Here is a 24,780-nt window from a genome sequence, read left to right as displayed (position 1 = left end):
CACTCCAGCTTGACAAAGTGACCATTTTTTCTGCCAAACAGGAAGCATGTCTGGCTTCAGCACAGATATTAATTTGATGATGCTCCTGCAGAGCGAACCTCACCAAAGAGGACAGCGATTTTTGCTCATCTGGGAGTGATGCACGGCAAAAAAAGGGTTGTGAGGCACGCGCAGGGATTATTTGCTGTGTATTTCCCCATATTTGCTGGAAGTGCGCGACTCGTATTTACAGCCATCGCGAGATGTATAACGAATGTGGTGTGCCGGGCGCGTCAATACTTTCCCGGTCGCTGACCCAGATAGGACCCAACTCACGTTAAACCTGGTCACGTGGCCAGCTCCTCAAGATTGAATGCCACGGGAGATGGGCATGTCTCTTACGCTGGAGAGAATGCGATGTGACAAGTTGACCAGGCTAACCCCACGTCAGGACCGACGGGATCACCGCGGGACCGTTGGCATTGGTGACGATAAGGAAGGCTGCTTTCCGCTTACTCCCCATTACGTCGTGTCTGAGTGAGCCCATCCTAGATTTTTTAAATGATATTTTTTTTATTTTAGCAGGTAAGGCCCACTGAGCTCTATAGCTCTTTTTCAGAAACGACCTGGCCACAAATGATAGCCCAATGAAGTGGCTCATCACGTGAAATCTTCTAGCAGCCAAATACTCTGAACGCATGTTTCTAAATGTGGAGGTAAAAACCGGAGACCACGGGGAGAACATGCAATCTCCAAACATACAGGAGTCAGGGTCGGGATCGAACCCACGACCTCCTGTATACCAGGCGAGGTAGTTAACATCTCTTAACCACCGCTGCACCCATCCTCAAGAGGTAAGGGCACAAGAATGGTGGGTGGCCTTCAAGCCGCACACACAGCATGGACCTGCGGGGAGCTAAGGGCCATGAAGCTGCTTGCCGTAAGCTAATAAAGAGCACGTTGATGCATTCAATATCTCCATGGGCACGTTTTTCAAGGCCGACAATTTGCAAGTGGCTAAAGTAACTTCAAGTCATCCGGTACTTTTGTAAGGCACTGTAGGCCGGATTCTTTGGTCTTCAGGGAAGTATTGTCAGTTGTGTTGGCGCTGCTTTCGTCCATCCCGTCCACCAATGTGGAAAGCATTGGTCGACATGATCAGTGCGAAGGGTAATGGATATGGGCTGATGTGGTTGCCACCAGCGACATGGAAATAATAAGGTCTGTACTCTTGCGAAAACATCAATTAATGCATTCCAATTAAAGATGAAAGGATTATACATTATACCTGTACGTCTGTTTGTAACGCCAAGGTACAATAACTCTCATGAAGACGATCCAAGAGGAACTATACTTTTGTAAAAAGTTCTGTTGCTTTTATTACATTTGCCTACATGGGCGTATAACGCCCCACACATTGGCGCGAGCGCTACGTTTGTATGTTGAACTTCTTTCGCACCGTACGTAGCCAACCGCACTAAACGTTGGTGCGGGGGATGGACAACAAACTAAACACAAAAAGCAGTTCTTAAGAACAGTTTTCAATCTAGATTTGAAAGAGCGTATAGTTCCAGTCGCTTCCTAATATCGGAAGAAAGAGTGTTCCAGACGGCCGCAGAAGCACATCTCAAAGCGCGCGATGCGGTGACCGTCTTTGTTATTATTGCCTTAAAAAGAAACACTTCCGAGGAGGACAAACGCACGTTTGACATCGTCACAGAATCAATTCTCACGAATGGTTTTTCTTCCCCGATTGTACAGTCGTTGGTTTTGGCACCCATATATTCGGGCCCTCTCCTCTCCTCCGGGAGCACAGAGGGTTCCGGCCCGCACCGTTTGTGCCAGTCAAGCAAGCGGCGCCTATGCGAGCATATTGCTTGTAAGAAGAGTTATCACGAGGATGCACGTGGCAATAGCCCAAGCGACAATATAATAGTGGGTGTCTCAATGTCACTCCGGGGACCCCTATCCCCTTACACTGCCAACGGTTGTCGCGCGATACCTTAATGTTGTGTCACGGTGTTCGGTACTCGGGTTGCATGAACTTGTAGAGTGGTGGTGAACATTATTAGGATTCATTCCAGACCTGTGTCTGTTGTATTCCTGGGTCAGATGATAGTCCCAATCCTGAGTTGGGTAGTTATTATGTTGTGTTTGTATAAGTTGTTCCTTGCTGACATTGGTTTAGTAAACATGCTGGTGCGAAAGTTCTCGGTTCAGTTATGCATTAAACGGTGCTTTTCGTTAACGTTTTCAGGATACCACTTTCAGTAGAGATGTTTTTTTCTATGTCAGAGTCTCGTCTGTAGTCACAGTTGGTGCAATGTGGAGAAAATGTCAAGGATAGTGAACACGAGCTTATGTGGATGCCAACATGCTCTACATAAAATGATTTTATGTAAAAAATTACAATTTCACTTCTGTCTAAGCGCAATTTCAAATATGCATCTCTCAACGCTTCTTTGCACACTTTTCAGCTTTTGCTTATTTTTTCTTCACCAATGGTAGAAGTTTCCAACACATGGCAGTTGATATGCACCGATTGAAAACGATCTTTTAATGTTTTGACATTTTTTTCAATGCAGTGATATATTACATTTTCTATATATGCTGTATATAACAAAGATACGTAACATAATGTGATAGACTTGTATTAAAATATTTATACTGAATATGCATAATGGTAAATTATTATTCAATATTAGAGACTTTCAAATGCTGTCCCCAATTTTGAAATATCATAAAAACACATCTTACACCTTAATTTAGTAATTCACCAGAACGGATTTTTAAATGCTAAAGGTACTGAATATTTTGCATGCAGGGAATTGGTTGAAATTAGATAACACACATTGCAACCGCACTTATTTGGTTTGCCAGACTAGAATTGCTGGGCAGTAGCACAAGGAACGAGAGTTAATAGTGTCATCTTTGGGGGGGAAATGCTGCAAAAATGTAAGCAGGCTTTGGACAGGTGGAACAGAAAGATACGGTGACAAATGCCCCCACACTCCCCATAACCTTCCTTATATGGATGTATCAGTGAGTATGAATCTGCCAATGTGTGATGCCCTACAAAGGATATGTCAGCCTTTGTCCATCCATTGTATAAAGCGAGTGAAGGGAGCGTTGAGGTCTTACTGATGAATCCCTTTGATGTCGACAAATTTTCTCGTGCCACGGCGCGTGATGAATACCCACCGGCAGTACTCGGAACGATGCCATGGTAAGCCTCGGAGAGTGGCTGTTTTGCAGCCTTGATCTCATGAGCTGGTCCAAGTGCATCGCGGTGTGTAATGTACTTCGCTGCTGCAAACCCATTTCGCGCTTGGTGTTTACGGGTTTTTTTGTGTATCTTCAAGTCAGCTGCTGGTGTTTTTACTACCCGGTAGCTCACAAGTTGGAGCATGCAGGTCACGTGACCTGCAAACAAACACACGCATTGTTGCCATCACCGTTTATATTGTATTGCAGCCTAGCTGACATTACAATTTACAGTTCATTGTCAATCCAATGGGCTGAATGGCAACAGGCAATACGATAAAGCGCCGAGAGCCTTGGTACAGTCCTCCCCGTGCCATGCCGGTAATGGGAGTGATATGACCAATGATCAGTGCATTGTGAAGGATGGAATGGTTCAGATATCACTCGCCACCAGTGGTAGCCATGGCTGAGAACCGAACATCGGCTGCTGGGTTCATTGCATAGTGTACAAACCACTTGTGCCACTCGCAACACGGACACGGTCTTATCAAGCCCTTAAATTATTTTTAAAAAAATTATTTGTATTTGCCATTTGTACTTGTGCATCACTGCTAACACAGTTTCACCAAATCATGTGTTGAGCCTTTGCTGACAGCCCCTTAGCGGCAGTGTTGGTGGATAGAGCAATGCATGGCATTCGTGACACCCACCTGCAGAGATGTGCGGCTATCGCCTCTGGGTCGGTGCTTCAGAAAGGGTGCGCCCTGGTATTTTCGGAATGACGGGAGCGAAAATGACCTCACCATTTTGCACGTTGGGACGGACGCGGATTCTCCGTGCCGTTCAGTGGCCGATCCCCCTCACCCCCCCCCACCTCCTCCTCTTCATTGGTTGTGGCGCGCAGTGCGTCGACCCCCACAACTCCCCTCGGTCGCGCATGTGCAGGTGGGGGCAATCAGTGTGCCGCCAAGATCCGAGCAAGGTCAAAGAGTAACGCCGTTGGAATGGAGGGGCGATCACAATAACAAAAGTACGGTAACGGGGACGGTGGAACGAGGACTCGTGTCGTCAATCCGAAACTATCGGTATGCCCCCCGGCGCTCTTCGATGGCTTTAAGTTGCCACGCTGAACATCCCGATCTACAACCATAAGGAAGTAAATATCTTGAATGTGTTCAATAAGGGCCATTGCCCAAAGCATTAACCCACTCTATTTGGTTTTATGGTCAGCGTTTGTGAAGCGTGTGTTTTGTTTTCGTATCGCTTTCTGATCGTATAGCAAGTAGGTGATGGACAAGTATCTGGATTCTAGATTTGAAGTTTTCGTGACTGCAGGGATTTATACTCTTAGGTTTTTTAGGTAAAGTCACGTAGGTAAAATAATAATAAAATAATAATAAATCACGACGTTTCGGAGGCAACACAAGTCTCCGTCTTCAGGTGGGACCGTCACAGCTAAATTTACTGTATCGAAACGTCGTGATTTATTATTTTATTTTATTTCCATTATTACTTTTATTAACTTTTAATTTCATTTTTTACCTACGTGACTTTACCGAAAAAACCTAAGAGTAAGTATCTGGATACTTGCGTGTTAGTTCCCCTTGCACGTGTATTTTGTCTGGTTTTTTTATCCCTCGCGCATTCAAATCTTGAATAAGAAATGGGCCAAACATCCTACAAAGGGTTATCGTAAAAAGCATCGATACTGATTCATCCCTGGAAGAACAATCGACTCGTGTTTCGTTTATAACACTTTCAACAAATTGCACATATAACGCAAACCTAGTTTTAGCGCAGTTCACAATACCAATTTTACCAGCAGAAATGCACGTAAGCATACATTACGCATGAAGTATTATTATCAACTTCAAGGAGAGTGCACATTATCAGAGTTATGTTTTTTGTTTGCATTATGACTGCAAGTATTGTGGTCTATGCAAACATGACTCCTTGTAAAAAGGTGTCAGTTTTGTTGCCAGATAGAAGGGTAAAAAACCAATTATCATATTTTTACTGGCAAATGAGGTTCCAATGGTATTATTTATTCACTTTCATAAAGTGCTACTTTTATTAAGCGTCATGGTATATGCTTATTACAATCTCGACTTTGGTAGTGATGTTCGTTGGAGGACTATGGATACATTATGTATCCATGTGAGTTTTGTTTAACCGAAAACGACCTTGAATTTTAATTGAGATATATAACCAAGGGCAATGTCTGTTTACATTGGTGTTCACAAATACAATGAAAATACCACAGATGCATCATAATAACTTTGATAGTTTCCCGCGTTGTTTTTACTTCAATGAGAGCCCGTACTGCGCTTAATGACATTCAGGACATTGACATGACGGCAAAGTAACTAAGATAAAGCAAGTACACCCTTGATAATATCCAATAACAACAGGTGATGCAACTAAGCTGCCAACATGGTTCGATTTCTGCAGTGCGGTACTCATTCCTTGTGCCACTGTGGCCTATTGTGTTATGCCACGTACAAATCCGTTACTCGTTTAACACATTCCTGCGGAGGGAGCTGGCAGGAGCGTTGGGTTGCTCGGTCAATGGCCAAGGTCACCGGCGGCGTGGTGTATTCCGCAAATATGCCCGACTGTGAGGGCGGGCACAAGCCGGCGTGAATAGGTTAAGCGTTGAGTTTTATAAGGGCACCACGGGGTGACCAGCCCCTCCCCACCCAGCCCCACCCCTCCCACCCCCCGCCCAGCCCCACCCTCCCCACCCAGCCCATCCCCACCCAGCCCCTTCCCACCCTCCCCACCCTGCCCCTCCCCTCCCCTCCCAGCCCCACCCTCCCCACCCAGCCCCTCCCTCCCCACCCAGCCCCACCCTCCCCACCCAGCCCCTCCCTCCCCACCCAGCCCCTCCCTGCACGACGGACGGACACAATAATCCCCTGTGGGCTGGAAAACCAGGAGGTTCCTACCAGTAACACATTATATACCATATTCTCTGGTTTATAAGACGTACTCGTCCCGACACGATTTTAAAGCAAAAGTTAGGAGCGCGTATTACCATCCGGAAGGTGTGTGTGTGTGTGACCAGATTTGTATAACTTCGTGCACACAAGACGCAAGTTTTTGGGGCGCCTTTTACTTTCAGAAGCGTGTTAGAATCTTGAGACGATGGTAACAGCCGTGTCAAATACAGTAGAGCTAAATACACAACACCTTACACGTTTACAGGCACATTTATTTGCACATGATCCATGGTCCAGAGCAGGTATTGGTCTCACCAAAGATAGCAAAAAATTTGCCACGTCGATTTATTTACACGGCTAAATAATAGTGAATTATTTGATAGCCAGCTCATTTTATAATGTTTCACACAATTCACTATTATCGGCCACATACGGAATTTGAAACGACTAAAGTAATGGCACATCAGGTGGTTACCGACAAGTCGAGATATCTCGTGGACTAATGGGAGCATTATGGTTGTTATTTTTTTTCTCTCTACGCTGTTGCACGAAACTCTTGTTTTTGCCCCAGAATGTTGAATTCTACTTGGCGTTGCGTATCGTTTAAGGCGCCCGAAGAACACGCTTCCACTGTGGAATGTGCGTGCGCATTCCCTCATGTGAAACCCGTGATTGGAATTGGATCGCCATCCAGAGAAAATGAAGTCACGCACCTACAACGGGACTCGCTTCCTTTCTTTTCCCAGTTACGTGCAGCATCGCTTTAAACATCAGCGCGGAACGCCGCACAAACACTCGAATTTTTGAACCTTTGGACCGTCTCGGCTTGATGGCACAACTTGATTGTGCCACGTGGCAAGGAGCCACCTCTCTGCAAATGTGTAATCTTGAAAGTTTCACAAAGATTGATTTCAGTTCCTTTATCATACAATAACAATGCACTTGTTTTACCCCCGTTTACACAGGATCGTGGTAGTCGCTATAAAACGAGTCGTGTTTATGGTAAAAAAATATATAACAAGCACAAAAGCGCTCGTTGTGACTACATATAGAAAGTAGCATTCACATCATCATTAAACCGCTTCGGAGCATTTTAAAACACGGCCATAGAAGTGTCAACCCTCGGCATTGAACGTGATGTGTCTGTATCGGTGCGTACCAAATGGACGATAGCAAATGAGCACTTGTGTTGATGACGTGACAGCGAGGCAACTGGTACACCCAACGGAATTGTTTTTGTAAAAAAAAAGGCAGCTTTTATCCGGTTTCTTTATTGACATGATCAGGTGTTAAATCGGGCACATTTTAATCGTCGCATCCTCGTTACCAGGTGGTTTATATTGTTTCGTGTACGCTGGAGGAAAGGATGAGCAGTTTGCCAGATGTGCACGCGTATATGCGGCCATCTAATTTTAAAGGCAGTCTTACTAAACCATTTACAGCTTGGCGACTGTAAATTATACAATTATCATGACAATACTTTGCGATTACATGTATCATAAAAGGCGGTTTCAGAATAACGGTATTCATTGAATAACCGTCGCTTTAGGGCTTGCTTAAGTACATGTGGAATATCATACTTTATGAAAAGCACATAAATTACACTTTTATGCCGATTTAGTCCCTTGTTTGAACTGCGTCTTCGTGAATGGCTATCATTTACCTTGGTATCACTTGGAAAACGGCTGCATTAAAAGCCTGACTTCTGACATTTCACTGAAATGCACACACAAGGCAATTTCAAACACCTGCTAACATTGGGCAAATATGACTGGCTTTTGTAGGATTTTAGGACCTGGAGATTAATTTAAAGCCCAAAAAGAGGCTTCCGCTTTTGAGGAGAGAAACACCTCAGCGGCTCGTGAAGCAACGCTTTAGGGGGTTGTAACTGTAACGTGTGATATATTTTAATTGGTGTAATTTGTTTGTATTAATATACCGTTCATGCTTTTCAAATACTGTACCCTAAAAAAATACCAGCACTCTATTATAGCTTCAATGTATCAACTTGTGTTTTTTTTTTCGAATATATTGAAGAAATATTATTTAACCTTAATATTAATAAAAGCTGTACATTTGTAATATGAACATTTCTTTTTTAATCTAGGTACTGTACTATAACAAAAATAAAATTGTTTTAAACTGAAATCTTTAAATGTATTTATTGTATTTGCTCCATAAAAAAAGGAAGCCATCTTGCAAATATTCAATTAATTTTCTTGTAAAATGTAAATGTGTACACACATCGTATAAAACACTTGACATCCCATTCTACTACATACGTACTAAATACCTTTTTTAATCTTCATATAGTAAGGCACGCATACTGAACATTTATATTAATACACTCATAATTATCGACGTTGTGATATGTCTCAGGGTTTTCTCTCATTTTCTTTAAACAAGCGTTTTAATCGTTAAATACTCTTACACGGGAAACAATTGAACACTGCATTCACTTGCTTAAATTCAACTAATCAACAAATGGGGATGATACAATTTCATTAACATTACAGGCCATGCTTTCAACACCGTCCGCAAAAAGTGAAGAAATAAAATAAATTCACGAATGACCACCGCCTAGTTGCGTGTTCACGGACACGTGCGTTCAACCTACTGGTTGTAAATGTTCACTTGTGGATCTGTTGGGACTCGCGCGTCCGTGTTTGCCGTGTGGAACTCCACTGCCTGTATCTGAACGATAGCCACGTTCGTGGCGTGGACTGCTCTCTGTACGTCGCCGGGGTTGCTGGGAGCATTGGGGGCATGGGTCCCCTGCCAGGCGCGGAAGTCACAGAAGCAGCTGCCACCGTACAGCAATGTCACCACGAAGGCAAAGAACTGTCAGGGTTAAAAATAAGCCAGTGGGCAAGATGGAAGGGGGGGATCAGGATGAGGTTGGGGAATAGGATATGGAGTGATGCAGTGGGGAGTCAGCAGGCAGGGTGGGGGAGGGGGTGGTCGAGGGTGATATTTGCAGAAAGCAGTGGCAAGCACTTTTGGCACAATAATTACTTCCAGCATACATATTATCATCACAGCTGAGGTCTAATGAAGGCTGAAGGATATTCCGACGCTCACTGTAATGTCAAAAGTACAAACGTGCCCTCGATCGCATGTTGATAATGTTGTACAGTTTAGTGTGGTGTACATTTTAACTATGACGGAGTGTACATGCACGTACGTGGCATTCTATGGCACGCACAGTTAAATGATTTTTGTATAGCAGAGCCGCAGTGAAAATGAGTATGAGATAAGTGGTTTTCAAATTGAACATCTCGATCACATGATTACAAACCAACGGCATCACTTAAGTAACTGGCATTATGAAAATGGGTGTACCATACGTGTGATATTCTCTAATAACTTTCTGTTTTCTTACATAGGTGTTTAAACATTGATCTCTCACGATGAATTCAACGCAAGGCTGCTTTCACAATTTCAAGAGAGTGATTTGTTTTCAAAAGCACATAAACAATTTGATTGAATCTGTACAACACATGCAAAAGCCACCTTAGCGTTACGGGATTCACAATTTTCGTGGCAAAAATTGGGTCACTAAAAAAGTTTAAAGCCTCTTGAAATAGATGTGAGGGTTTTTTTTTATTTTCTGTAAACACTGACAGAACTGGCCGGTCAGCTAATCGATAACTCAATCTTACACGCAAAACTGCTACATAGTGAGTTCCAATCACGCGCCACTCTGTAAATAAATTTCACCCGGTGTGCAAGGGAGGTCAATTGATCTCGGAAGAATGCAGAATTTTTTTTTAAAGGAGGTTGCTATTATAACATTTCCAAACCAGTTCGATCAAATAAAAAGATTTAAAAATTGACAAATCAGCAAACCAGTCATGCTGCACAAAAAAGTTTTATTCGTGTTCTGTGTAGATTTTTTTTGTTATATAAAAAAAACATGTCAGGGTGGCAGTTTTGTAGGTAAAGCTGTTAGTACCACATTGGCAGTGGCAGCTTTCTAAGGTCTAGGAGCTGGTACGCCACGCTCGGTAACTGAAGCCAGTGTTGGCACCATAACAGCAGGTGACCACAAAGGCAAACACCTGCAGGGCAAAGGCAGAGGTGGAAATAAAATCATAATAAATCACCAAGATTCACATTCTGCCGATCAGCACATCAGTTTTAGTGCAGTGCTTGTCATTTAAGCATCACCGAAAGGCCTATAAAGGAATGTTCTATTGATGTATTTACATTTCAATTAATAGACTAGGTAAGTGTGCAAAATTGCACACTTCTCAATATGAGGTGGTTAAGGATGATGTCTGGTACTCGTGGGGTAGGTGATGGAGGCAGTTTAAAAAGCATTCTGGAACGCACCTGCGTTTTAACAATTTAATTTTCATAACAAATAATGCCTCAGTGTGTTTCACTGTCACGGTGAATATCACACAGTAATGAATGCATTTGTAATTGGTATCAGTCATTTTAAATTGAATGATGATATTGGGTTTAAGTTAAAATTGCAAACATTTTATTTCTGTACCACTAATTTCACTCATAACTAAATGAAAAGCAATGCACAACATACTTAACCTCAACATGCCCTTTGCTCAACTGTATAGTAGCAAAACATATTCACATAGAAGTTCGACTTCAAGCAACAGGGAAAGAATAATGAAAAATGTTTAAAATTCATGAAATCGATTTTAAAAAGTCGTGCCAATTTATTTTTGTTGTGCTATAGGAGTGTGCCCCATATATTTCAAGACTGGCTACAGAATAGAATCGCCACAGGACTTCTAAAACATCATTCAATTGGCCTTTGTACCAATTATACAGTAGGGGGTGAATGTTATCACGTGATCCACAATGAGATTGTTGCATGGCAGTCAAACCGATTCATTCACAAGGCTGGAATTTGGACACGTCAGATAATATGTGTTTTGTGTGTACGGTAATCAGTGACTTATACTCTTAGTTTTTTCGGTAAAGTCACGTAGGTAAAAAAATGAAATTAAAATTAGTAAAAAATAGAATAATAATAAAATAAAAATCACGACGTTTCGGAGGCAACGCAAGTCTCCGTCATCAGGTGGGACCGTCACAACCAGATTTGCTGTACGGCAATCAGTGACTTATACAGCACATCTGGTTGTGACGATCCCACCTGATGACGGAGACTCGTGTTGCCTCCGAAATGTCGTGATTTTTATTTATTATTATAATTTTTATTTTATTAATTTTTATTTCATTTTTTTTTACCTACGTGACTTTACCGAAAAACTAAGAGTATGAATCCTTGCAGTCACGAAAGCTTCAAATCTAGAATCAGTGACTTGACTGAAACCAGAACCTCGCAACACCTAGGAATAGGGTTTAATCATGGGTGACTGAAATCCATGTTCGAACTCAACATCTCCGTAGCGCCTCTCCATCCCCCACCTCTATGTCAACAATTTTAGACTTGACACACAGATGAGCAAAGCGCCTGATGATGTATTATTGAATTACCTCACAAATTTTATATTGCACATTGATATTATCAAATTCAACATCTTACACACTATAATATAATCGTACTAGTGACATTATATATTAAAAAAAACACAAAGCATTCAATTTAGCAGGTTTAGTTTAAGATCAGTATTGTCCATGCAGTAGAGACTACGTTGAGAATACAATTTAACTACTTTAGAGTTGAAAGGAATATATACAATGGCTTGTGCTCCTAATTAAAAAAACGATGTTTATATAATTAAAAGATCAATCATTGAGTAACACAATCATTCCATTATGCAGGTGTAAGCATCAAACATTGACATGCAAGCAGAGACAAAGTGGCCATCTGTTAGAAATATCAGGGTATTCAATATAAAATAATACATTTCCTTTATTCAGTTTTTTTTATTTAGCATAGCTATATCGAGAGCAGGTTGGCAAAACCATACCACTACGAAAAGTACTCACTCAACCCTACTCCTTACCCCCACCATCTGCCACGTGTGTGGGTACAATGTCACGGGCATTCAATTCGCGCCACCGTTGCGCTTTGCTAATTTTATTTGCCGGCTGCCGTGTACTGTGGCACAACAGCGGCAAAGGGAGAGAGAGAGATCCCACTCTGCAAGCTAAAGGACCTCATTTCCACTCCAGTACTTCTCCAGGACCTGAGGGCTCCGTGTGCCTAAGCGTGAATAACGGCGCTGTTCACGTATGCCGTTTCCCAGAATTTCAAACAGCGCTGTGTGCGCTCATTGAACAGCCAGGTCAAACTTGGCAGCGACTCTAGTCGTGCCCAAAGGTTAAGTGACATCATTGTAAGTTTCTGTCTCAGAGACTGGGGGATCGGGGGCGGGGGGGGGTCACAAATCCACATTTCTGCAATTGGTGATGAAGGTGTCACAGCGATTAGGCCACCCTCTCCACTCTGCATGGGCCACGGATGAGCATAGAACTCGCCTCCTATGCAGCTTGAGAGAGGCATAATGAAAACCATTGCTCTGCACTAAGAATGACGTTTATGGCTCACGGGTGACTTCAGCCAAAATGAGACTCCTAATTAGGAAGCCTCACTTCAGCAGATCCCTCAGAAATTATTAGATTGGCGAGCGCTGGCTCGTGGATTATGATTGGTGGTCTCAATTGCGTTTAAATTGAAACGGCTGGCTCTTATCTTGAAACGTAGCTAGTTGGCACCCGAATGCGGCCACCTACTCTCTCAAATGCTACCATAAAAGTCCCTGGATTTATTTCAACCCAATACATTTCAAGTTCCTTAATCCCCTGATATTTCTTGGACAGCGAGAAAGGATTTGAAGCAGAAAAGCAATGTTTTTTTGCACACAGAATGGTAAATATGTATTGGCACTGTAGCATTCCAACAGCAGATATTGCTCGCAATGAAAAGCAAAGTGGAGATCTTTGTTTATATTCATACGATACCCTCAGTGTCGGTGTGGTGCAGCAACATTGCATTAACCCTGGACAAGAATCCAACTCAGACGTGCTCATGTTATGGTGCAGTGTGCTTCAGTCTACCTCTTCCCGTGTCCGTCTCTTTACAAACGCACACAAACCTGACGAACCTGTGTTTGTTCGACGGCATTTTTTAAGTGAAAATATGCAAACGCAACAAAGCATACTTTATTGGTACCATGAAGTGTGAATATTCGGACATTACTTTCATACAAGTTGTCTTATTTTTGTGTTTTCAATGGCCACAAGTGAACGTGCAATACTAGGTCTAATTTGCAAACTACTATGTTTACAGATCAAATCATTGGGTCTGTTTGGAGCCTTGGCGTATTTTTCGTATTAACTTCTTGCACATCCTCCCAATTAGGAAACAAATTCACTTTATCAGGGTCTTGCCCTGTTAAAACACTCACAATTTTACAATGTGATACAAAAAAAAAATCATAATAACAAAAATAAAACTGTTGCTGGTGGATATGTGGACAACATACCGTGGATGCCACCAGGTGTGATCGCTCATATCCTTCGTATATGTTGCTGCTTGCGGCGTCAGCGATGGCAGCGGTAAGATAAATGACTGCAGCAGCAAGGTTATAGCCAAAACCCTGCAGTAAGCCCCACCCAGCCCGCACCCACGACAAGTCCCAGCGGAGAGCGCACACCGGCATGCAGCAAGCACAAGAAGACAGAGAGACAAGGGAGAGTGGTGGGGGGGTTATGAGTGCCTAGCAACCGGAGCTCGCAGTGAATAAAGGCAGCACAGTCTCGCAGCCGACCAAACGAGTCAGCTCAGGTTTTCCTGAGCCACCATCATCATCATCATGAGGTGGAGCCAATACAATGCCGCATTACACTGAGTGGCAGTTGAATGTGAGGGCATTCATTATGTAAACCACTCATCTGGCCACGCCTGAATTGGGGAGAGCCAAGTCTGGAATTTAGTTTAATCTGGGCAGGGCACACATCATTTGCAGAAAAGTAACCAGGCCATCATTTGCCGTTGGGCCGCAATGATCTGACCAGAAGTGTATAATCTTCCAGCAGCCACTGCGATGTTGTCAATGTTTGAAAACAATGCCAGCCTTGACTGCTCCATATACATTTATCAAGTAGTTGGTTTATTTGTCAATCACCGTATGCTATTATATTGTGTGCACACACTTGGAATTGGTATTCAGATAATTGTATAATGCAGTGGAGACCTGTCATTTCGCAGAATGAATTCCACGTGACAGAGTTCCAAAAAAAGAACCTCTTGTGCAACATGCCATTCCTTTTGCCCCTCGGGTCATTTTGCCTGTGTTCTGTAATCATCGCGTGCCACTGTAACACATGCTCTCTGTAACGAGCAGCCTCGGCTTGTCTCGTACACACGTAGGCGTCTTCAGTTCCATTATGCCCTTCCGTTTTCAACGAGTAGGTATTTTATACTTAGGGTTCGGTTTTTTATTTCACCTCTACAGAATTAGAAAATACTGCAGTGAGTTGTTTAGTACAGTTACAAGTTTTCCTGAGAGAGCAAACTATGGAGAATAATTAGATACCCCTTAAAGCTGAAAACGGTGGGATCCTTTTACAAGTGTGTTCCAGAAAGGATAAAGCCTTTTTACATTCAATACTTCAGCGCTTCACTGTTAGATGGTTATTTTGTGGGATTTGTATGCCACTTTGCGTGACTGTGCAATGCATTACCTTAAAACTTTACAATGCACAAGTTCCATGTCATTCACTATTAACCTCCACCACACGGACAATTGTAGCTTGTCTCTTATTTAAACTAAAGTGTTGTGAAGCCAATGTGTGCACACCGTGCAAGCGACCATAATGTAGCAAGCACGTCAATGTCGGTCAACCCCAGATAATAGCTGGTTGCATTACCATCACGGATGCACGAGGTCATGAATGGGCATGTTGCAGGTGAGGATCAGAATTAAACGTGGGCCAATTTCAGCATAAAAAAAAAACAAAGGGAGTATTTCCACACCTAAGCAATCAAATGATTTACTTGAAATATTCCACCAGTGCATCACTGGGCAGCTACCAATCCAGGTTTCCGGCACATTTAATTGCAAGCATTGCGGCTCAACCAACCCTCTCCACCTTAAGTCGAGGAATTCGACTTGCGTTTTTTTTAGGAAGCACCCACCAACAAGGCATGCGCGAACCTTCCCCAGAGATGACAGTGGGCAGCTGCAACTGACTGCACCTACCGTGGCGGCAATGTGGTGCCCGTACATATCGAGCCCATCGCGGGTCCAGGAGCTGGCTATGGTTGCCTCCACTATGGCAGCCGAGAAATAAAGGACGCTAGCGAATGCGTTGAAGACCAGGCCCTGATTGTACAAACAGCAAGTGGACATTGAGAGCTACGCATTCGACTAAATTACATCTTTGTTAACGTTATGTACATTTAGCAAACTTTTTTTTTTCCCCGTCAGATATAATGATACGTTTGTGTTGTTTTACTTTATTGTAATCTGACTTGGTGAGTCATGATTTTATCGTTATTACGATTGATATGGTATTTTATATTTCTGTGGGCTGATACAACTTGATCAAGTGCAACCACATGTCATGTTATGTTAAGGGTTTTTTTGTCGCTGGTAATAGCTCCTGCATAGCAGCACGAATAAACCACTATTCATGTGCTGCAGTGGAGTTTGAGGTTTAAAATATGTCAAGTAAAAATGTATTCATTTTTAAAATAAATGTCAGCCCTTTGCCAGTCTACTGCTGGATGAAGGCCACCCCCGTGCCATGTCGGTCACGTGGGTTGGTTTGACCAATGACCATTCTTCACTATGCAGGTCGCCATCTTTATAGCAGAGTGAACCAACAGCTGTGCCACCATTCGACTACGACGAATACTTTACGCTCATGTAATTGTGTGCATCAGCTAACTTTATTTCGGTTAACAAGCTGAAAACTGAAGAGACCAGGATGATCTCGTTTGCAAAAATTACCGGGGTATCTCATGCTTTGGTTCTTTCGGTAAAGTCACGTAGAAGGGAAATAATAAAATTTAAATATAATAAAATAATTCTCACGACGTTTCGGCCACAACGCAAGCAGCCGTCCTCAGGTGAAGAACAGGTCTGTCAGCGTCTTTCCAACAGACCTGTTCTTCACCTGAGGACGGCTGCTTGCGTTGTGGCCGAAACGTCGTGAGAATTATTATATTATGTTTAAATTTTATTAATTTATTATTTCCCGTCTACGTGACTTTACCGAAAGAACCAAGAAGATGAATCCCTGCAGTCACGAAAGATTTAAATCGAAAAAATCTGCTCTATTCTTGTTGGTTCAGCTCAGGTAGGGATTTTATAACGGAGGGCATGCTCTGCAAATTGAATAGATATTAGGACATTTGTGAGCCCTGTTGTAACACATTCAAAGATTCTGCTAATGTTTTAAATGAGCATGAAATGTTTTTTTAAATAATTAATGGCGATGCTCTTTGCTATTCTCACTTTGTTTTTAAAGTGGTGGCACAGCAGCTGCGATGATAGTAATGAAGTGAAAGTACTTGAGGAATGAACATTTTCTCCATGTTTAATCCTGTAACATAAAGCTCAACGGAGCCACGAACAGGATGTCATAGCTACACACAACTTATATTTCATTATAGACAAAAAATAGGAAATCACGTTGATACATTTAAATGTAAAAATGTTGAAGAATTTAATAACTTCAATAATAACACGATATAACAAATAATCAAATGACCCTGAGAGTGCTCCGATCTCTTTGGATTTTGGAAGCTATTTAGGGTTGAGACCAGTCAATACTTGTATGAAAGACTCTCTTGGTATACTAGGTTTCGCAGGCTTGGGCTATGAGGTGCATTGGCCATGGCAATTCAGCTATGGATGTTTGAATATATGTGTGTTGCTTTGATTGTTATCCCCTTCTATCTTTTCTCTGCATTCTCTGGTTTCCTTTCACATGCCAAACATTCATGAAATGAACTGGCCAAACTTTCTAATTTAAAACATGTCCTGAGACTGGGTAATAATGGCCATTATTTTTAATGATTTCAATACTTTACTTATGCAGTCCTTCGAGCTGGAAAAAAAGTTGAATAAAATAAAGTCAGTTTGATCGTTTAGATGTGTACCGTGCATTGGTTATCTGGCTAAAATGATCAAACTCATTGCACTCAAGAACCTGGTTTTATTATGAGTGGCTGCCTGGATTGAAACCGTGAATCTCAGCAGTATAGTCCATGGCCCCAAGCAAAAATTTGAACCACCTAAGGTATGAAATCTTTTACACATTTATTTACATGGATAATAAGACTCATTTAAAATATTTTATTAAAAATATTTCACTGTTATTGACCACATAGAGAAATCGGAACCACAAAGGTGATGCCACGCCAGGTGGTACTGACAAGCGACAAATCCGACCTGGGCTCATGGACTAGTACTGGCTTGGTACTCTTTAAACAGGGCAGTATGGAGCCCCGTGGGTTACTCAACCAAACCTTTTCATGCATTCAATATTTAGAGTGGGGCCCCTGTGCGTCTCGAAATCTTACCACCAGCGACCAGTTGATGTTCTGTGCCCGGGTGTAGAGTGCAAAGAGGTCGACAACGAAGAAGAAGACGGTGAGAAGCCAAAAGAACACGGCCACGAACAGGACCCAGCCAAGTGGAGGCACGGTCGTGTAATTGGTGGCCGCGACCAGAGACCAAACCAGGAGACCAAACACCTGTGCACAGGGGAAGGTAGATGCCACACAGACGACGGTAGCTTTGCTGTCTGCGCGTGGCCTGCATCCTACACTGCGTGCGAGCTCGTTGACTGACGGTTGATCTTCTAACAGCCATAGTGCTCGATTCACCTATCAGCGGTCAAGTTGGTTTCACTTGAGTTTTACGCAGAAATGGCAATTCCCGATGCGAAGAGTGGAAAATCGGGCAACATGCTTTATGCTAAGATGAGATGGCAATCGGGCTCAGTTGATTATCATGATTGTAATGTCTCCTGTCTTTGCAAAAAACATCGCGTTTCAGCTATGTGTTGCATAGGTAAGCGATTTTGTCTCAAAAGAGGAAATTGGTATTTTTGTATGTCTACAATAGTGATTATGTGTCTTGTTGAAGGGATTCCAACAGGTTCAGACCCGTGTATGAGAAACAGTATTTCTCAGCCAAAACACATGCTTACAAAAATGTATGTGCATTCATGAGTTTCAATATATGCTTAAGTGTGTGTGTGTAAACCAATTTGCACAGTGAATCTTAATGTAAGAACATCTCATTACAATACAGCCCCATGCCAAAAAGTCAACACATATCACACATTGCCCATATTACAAAGAAACGCTGCGTCAATATCGTGGACGGTGCGTACAGAAAATCTTTAGTTCATTACAGGTCTCTGATGTTTGACTAAAACTTGTGCATTCCTGTGGAAAATTGAGAATTGTTGTAAACGGAAATGATTTCAAGATTGTGGCATTGTCATTAGTTTCCGCGTGACATCAGCATATAGCAGCACACTGTACTTTCTACATTTTAACGTTTTATACTCTTAATACACGTAAATGTTAGAAAGTGTAATTTTTTGTTTATTCTGATAATTATTTCGTCAGATCAAAGTGCTTTGCCCACCCTCGCAAGCCACGGGTAGAAGACTATAGTTTGACATAATCAGATTTCGGTGTCTGCCATCTGTCCCATAGCTTCACACTGGAATGGATTTGCCCCTATCAAAGAGCAATCCAAATCTTAGTCAATTTATGGCCGAGTCTGGATAGAGAACAAACAAACAAAAACCTGATTCACGAGTCATTTTATTTGGTAATATACATGAATGTCTTGTGACACCTCAAACTTGCTGCCTTGCTTCCAAATTCAAACCCCTTTGCACACTGCAGACACATGAATGTATTTGCTAATGTGCCCAAACGCATTGAATGTAATACTGCAGGCAGCAGCAGTGACTTAGTGTCTCCCACTCGTAGGTCATGTCGGCTAAAGTCCTTATTGATATTGCGCCAGAAAGTATTTTCAGTTACCAATTACCAGGGCTCCTCTCAGAACCACACTTAGATTACTCACCGTAGCCGCAACCGGTGGATTAAGCTTCAAACCAGTGAGCAATGTTTCACATGTGCACGAGTCATGGGAAAGCCTAAATGAGTCTTAAACTGGGTGGGGTTAAAGGTGTTTGCTCTTTGCATTGCTTTGAGGTTTAGTGTCAAGCCACGATGTCGTAAGTCATGAGCAATTTGTGTCCGTGACCAGCCAAGCCTTGTCTTTGGATAATATCAGTGCACAATGTCGAATAGTTTCATATGTTATATAGATTTTTTTGGGAAAAAATTGTCCTAAAACTGTAATCCTGTACTAAATTAACAACATAACTGTGTATGTACGTACGTTTAACTTATTTCACACCGTACGTAGCCAGCCGTGCTCATCAAAGGTCCATTGCATAACTATGCATTGCATAGCTCATGTAATGGGCATTAATAATTACTAACTCTTCAACGATTCACCTACCTTTTGATTTCCAAAATTGTCACGTTTCTCTTTTTTGTGTCACATTGTGGTCATTGTAGCACCTCTTGGCCGTATGGTTCAATACAAAATAAATGTATAAAGAGAATGGATTCTTACACGCTACATTTTTAATGCATGTGTTGCGTGAGCACAAGAATCCATTTTAATTGATGAATTGATTATGTGTGTACATACACTGACAATTAATGCAATATTAGTGTAGCAGCAGTTCCCCCAATGATGAATTGATTGCGTGTGTGAGCAAACGTTACAAGCACAAGTAAGCACAGAATTTTTAACAACAAAAAACATTTTCCCAACTTAACCCCAACGGTGAACGTGGCACACTTCTAATGCATGAATGTAATACATGTACAGGTATTATGAAATATTGACATAGCAATACACGTATAATCACGTTACTATAAGTGCTGAAATTATGCTTACTGGTTATACCTGAATATATTTCTAACTCCATATTAAAGCTGCGCTATCTGATCCGATTATAGAAATAATCGATTACTCTACCGATTACCAATTCAATTATACACGATATTGGATAACACGAAAATAGTTTGGGGAAAAAAAGCCTCACCTCTGTTCCTGCGTGTGCCACTGGACATAGGTGAAATGTGCTGATTGGTGACATCACTAGCATTATCAGCCTCATTACCCTGGGCGTGGTTTGTAGGGGGTTTCCTGCCTTCAGGAGGTGATGTCGGTGGGTGAGTGGAGGCGTGTTTAAAGGGACCCGAGAAATCCGCCACAAAAAAGTCGTTGATTTAGAATATTTAGTTGATTTACCAACTTTTTCGACGAATCATTCCTAGCTCTCGTCAATAATATTGAACAATTCAAGAGCTTATTAGCTCACAGGGCAATTCTAAAGTAACCGTTCAAACTGAACTGCAAGGGAAGCAAGAAGGCACACCTTCGTGACTTTGTTTGCTTTCATTTCCTACACTTTGCACTCCGTTCGTTGTTTTGTGTATTGTTGCAATGTTCTGACCCACCCCCTCCTGGACATCTGTGAAAATGAGCTTCATAGCTCATCGGATTTCTCCAGGATAATTAAAGATTCTCATTCTTAGCGACTGTATTGATTTGCATCAGGTACAGCAAACATAATTATTGCATAGTGGTATTTACAAATTCAACTATTTGTACTGCCCCAACTGTGCTGCCGTGCCTCCTCCTAATATTCAGTCAGTCAGCCACCCTCTAGTGGGGAATAAAAGACTATGCAAAAACATTCTTAGGGAGAATATGGTTAGGACACGTGGCACGCCTGGTTTTAATCATTTCAATAACATTTTGAGATGTCTTGCAATGCTCAGAATTCCATGAATGCGACAGCAGGTGTGATAAAAAAATATAGATTTTACCAGGTAAGGCACATTAAGCTATATAGCTTTTTTTTTCATAAGCGACCTGGCCACAAATGATAGCTCAACGAAGTGGCTTATCATGTGGAAATGTATAGCAGCCACATACTCTAAACACACGTTTCTAAATGTGAAGGGAAAAATCAGAGGTCCCGGAGAAAAATGCACGTGACCACGGGGAGAACATGTAAACTCCAAATATACAGGCGTCAGGGTCAGGATCGAACCCATGGCCTCCTGTATACCAGGCGAGGTAGTCGACATCCAGCGAAACGTCGTACTCAAATTGTAAATGTTGTAGATGTACTCTCCAACACACCGGTGGGCTGAAGTAGTAACTAATTGGCGTTTTGTTTACTTGACAAATCCTTTACTAATTGGCTGTGTCGGGTGGTGGAGGGTTACGACACATTTATACTTACGCGATCTAACCCAAAAACCTTTATTATGAATAATATTGGTCGCGAAAGCCTCCGTGTTAAACTGCCTGATGCCTGATTGTAGCGTCGTCTATTTTGGAAGTTTTATGGGAATGCTTTTATAGCCTCGGGGCCAACAGCAAACTTGAACCCGACCTGTGAACCATGGTTTCAAATGCACGTGTCAATCGTGACACCGCCACTCCACCAACAACAGTGGTATTTCAATACGTCTTCCTTACACTGCGAATAACCTCCGCTATCAAGGTAGCTGACAATGTCTTTTGTTTACATCAAGACGAAAGTAAAGGTTGTACATGAAGCTGTAAGCTTTTGTTAAAGGATAAGCGTTGGACAGAAGTTTGAACTGCGTGGTTGAATTATTTGCGGTTGCACAAAAGGTATTGTCTGCACAAAAACTGAAAGTCTTAAACGGTCTGCAGCAGCACATAAGGCGAGCATGTGAAACAAATAGCGGCCGAGATGTTGGAAGACATCTGGGTCTTTTGTCGCCAGTGGGGTCGTCGAGGTTTTGATGGATGAGACTAATGGGCTGAGATGTGTTTGTGTGGTCTTAGTGGCTTAACTCAGGCTGCTGTCTAATTACCGTGAACGTGTCTTTCACGATGAAGAAAAATATATAATAGGCGACGTTTTGGGCAATCATCCTTCTTCACAATGCGTAAATAAGTTGTTTTTTATGCAGAGAAATTTGTGTATTTGTTAATAACAGACGATACCTTTAAGGATAACCTGTCATTTTTGGCATTTATTTAGACTACGTTTAGCTTTCATTTTTTTTATTCCATGCACTTCACAGGACATTGTGACTCACTATGTAAAGTATATATTTAAAGTGTATAAAATGGATTGCCTTTTAGAGTAAATTGTTCGTGTTTAGGCTATTTATACATTTCATGTTTTTTTACTCATACAAAGAGTAGCCAGCGCTGACCGTGTCCTTCAGATAAGTTAGCCTTCTGAGCACAAAGTCCACTGCTGGAAAATAATTGTCTAATCTGGATAGTAGTGAACCCCATCTCATTAGTTCTCAGTTGTTTATGTCTAACCAGAGTCAATAGAAAATACATCTGTTGGCTGATCCAGCCTCACGTGCTTTTGAGAAATTAAGTCCCGTGGCATGGAGAGGGAGGGCATGTCGTGCCGTCAATGAGAAACGTCGGGGTATAACTGCGAACAAGCTATTAACTTTTCTCAGTCCCGTGGGTGGCAATATCTTTGAGCAATTGAGTTTCTTCCTCGGTTATTTCATGCGGTCGGAACTACTGAAAGGGAACACGTGACGCTGAACGGGAGTGAGAGAGGCGTTGGTGTCTGATGATCGATCTGAATTTAATATCACTTTGTGCTTCACAAATGTATGCAGACGAATTAACACGGACACATTGACGGTAATCCACGTATGTAACTATCCCACGTGTATACGTTCAACAGTTGGCAATATTCAGTACTTTAATATTCTAAATTACAAGCATTGTTATTGCCAAAGTTGAAAGATTAAACTTAGCAATTAAATTACTCAATTTGAACGAGTGAATTGATTAGCCTCATCCAAAGCCTGCCCTAAATATATAACAACATATTCACATGGTAGCTTTTATCTAATGATTAACAGGCTACTCGCTATACAAATAATCCTATAATGAAAGTCGCAAGATGGTACATATTAGTTAGTACATGCAATAGGCACATTCAGAACGCGTTTTGGATAAATATTGCAAAGTATAACTTTTCTAAGGCTTCCAACTAACTTCCCTTGGAGCTCGCAACAAGTTTATTTATTTGCATTTACACAGCGATGTGTTCATGTTTTTAATTCACAAATGCCGCAGTTCATTGACGAAACATCATTCACAAGCGATTCACATTGACAGCATGAGTTCCTGTTTTTTTAAATCAGTAATTAAGTACAAACTAATAACTCTGCCAAAGTTCCACCTACTTTACCAAAGTGAAAAGCCCGTAGCAATTAAATGGCTCCATGTCGTGATCAATAATGAACTCGCAAATCTAAAACTGTCACGTTGCCAGAGTGCCGAATTACAATTAACAGCAATATTCGGTCATAATTCTCATCATCTCTGTTGCAATTGCATCAGACAAGAAGAGCAGTCGTCTTCTTTCGTAAGAAGTTCACCTGATCAAAAAAATCCGTATCCGTGACAACACAGAAGTACTTACATTATTGAAATGCAGGTGTATGCAACGGTTGAAGGCAATGTTTTATGAGTGTTTGTCGTACATGTCGTGTGCAATACTCACTATTTCGAGGATCATAAGAATACCCGGAATGGTTTTCACAAATCCTTTGTCCAAAGCGATTTGTGATGACGATTGTGCTGCCGGGTAGCTGCTGGTTGTGTTCGTTGAAACTTTGTCGGGGAAATCGGCCATGGCTGAAGCTGCTTACACAGCCAACGAAACAAATACTGCAATAACAATCTGAGCTTTACAAAACTACTACTGAGGCTACACCTGCAACGCTATCTTATCTGCTTGATTCAAACTGGACACGCGCGTACGACTGCCACAAATACGTCTCAAAAAAGACCTGTTCGTCAATGAAGCAAGCGAATACGCGTGTTAAGAATCGTCGACGAGCTTAATGTTGTCAGCCGGCGAATGTGACGTAGGGGACGTCCGTCTATGAGCTAAGCTCAGCAGCAGTCGGGCAGGGATGTCTTGCTCGGATGGGGGCTGGAGGAGACACTGAACTTCAAGTCTGAGCACATCCCGTAGAGACACCTCGCCCTCACCTGTGCGAGCACCACGCCCCCAGTGGGCGTGACTCATCACCTGCCCTGTGACGTCATTCCACGCGAAGAAATCTGCGGCATCTTCTTGGTTCTTTCGGTAAAGTCACGTAGAATGGAAATAATAAAATAATAAAAATAAAACATAATAAAATAATTCTCACGACATTTCGGCCACAACGCAAGCAGCCGTCCTCAGGTGGAGAGCAGGTCTGTCGAGGAGACAGTCTGAATGACATTCTGAATGACATTCAGACAGACCTGCTCTCCACCTGAGGACGGCTGCTTGCGTTGTGGCCGAAACGTCGTGAGAATTATTTTATTATGTTTCATTTTTATTCTTTTATTATTTCCATTCTACGTGACTTTACCGAAAGAACCAAGAAGATGAATCCCTGCAGTCACGAAAGCTTTAAATCGAAATAAAATCTGCGGCAGTTCTCGTTCAATCGGCCGTTGCGAATGACCCTGGTGGTCACATGTCATGGTCCCCATGACATAAAGACAAAGACTCCCCCCCCCCCCGTATAACATTTAACAGACTGTTGGGGCGATGTTTACATATCGCACCAGATACAATACTCATTTGAGGCTAAGTCGATCTAGGGGAGGCCCAGGACTGGTTCAGATAA

General features: G+C 42.1%; 1 protein-coding gene across 2 annotated transcripts; it reads right to left on the bottom strand.

The window, feature by feature from the left end:
* Positions 1-8,708: 8,708 nt before the first annotated feature.
* LOC144936738 (CKLF-like MARVEL transmembrane domain-containing protein 8) lies at positions 8,709-23,789 on the bottom strand. 2 transcript variants are annotated; one of them, XM_078863867.1, is made up of 5 exons: positions 23,658-23,789; positions 17,599-17,772; positions 15,269-15,391; positions 13,550-13,663; positions 8,709-8,966 (listed from the first exon to the last, which is right to left on the bottom strand). In XM_078863867.1, the coding sequence occupies exons 1-5, from the start codon at positions 23,787-23,789 to the stop codon at positions 8,739-8,741; spliced, it is 771 nt and encodes a 256-aa protein (XP_078719993.1). In that variant the 3' UTR covers positions 8,709-8,738. The 2 variants fall into 2 exon arrangements, 1 of the variants encoding a protein (XP_078719993.1); XR_013637460.1 differs by lacking the exons at positions 13,550-13,663; positions 15,269-15,391; positions 17,599-17,772; positions 23,658-23,789 and adding an exon at positions 10,081-10,132 and having other exon boundaries at positions 8,919-8,966.
* Positions 23,790-24,780: the final 991 nt, after the last annotated feature.

Source organism: Lampetra fluviatilis, chromosome 17 (genome assembly GCF_964198595.1).
Source record: "Lampetra fluviatilis chromosome 17, kcLamFluv1.1, whole genome shotgun sequence".
Lineage (NCBI taxonomy): Eukaryota > Metazoa > Chordata > Hyperoartia > Petromyzontiformes > Petromyzontidae > Lampetra > Lampetra fluviatilis.
Note: the sequence above shows the minus strand (reverse complement) of the source record. Positions and strands in the feature narration are given on the sequence as shown.

What these genes read in the sequence shown, in the direction of transcription:
- LOC144936738 (XM_078863867.1), bottom strand. Translation starts at nt 23,789, where the DNA reads ATGGCCGATTTCCCCGACAAAGTTTCAACGAACACAACCAGCAGCTAC. An exon ending in TTCTTATGATCCTCGAAATA is followed by an intron (nt 17,773 to 23,657) that starts GTGAGTATTGCA and finishes CCCTGTGCACAG; the next exon opens with GTGTTTGGTCTCCTGGTTTG. An exon ending in CACACCTGGTGGCATCCACG is followed by an intron (nt 8,967 to 13,549) that starts GTATGTTGTCCA and finishes TAACCCTGACAG; the next exon opens with TTCTTTGCCTTCGTGGTGAC.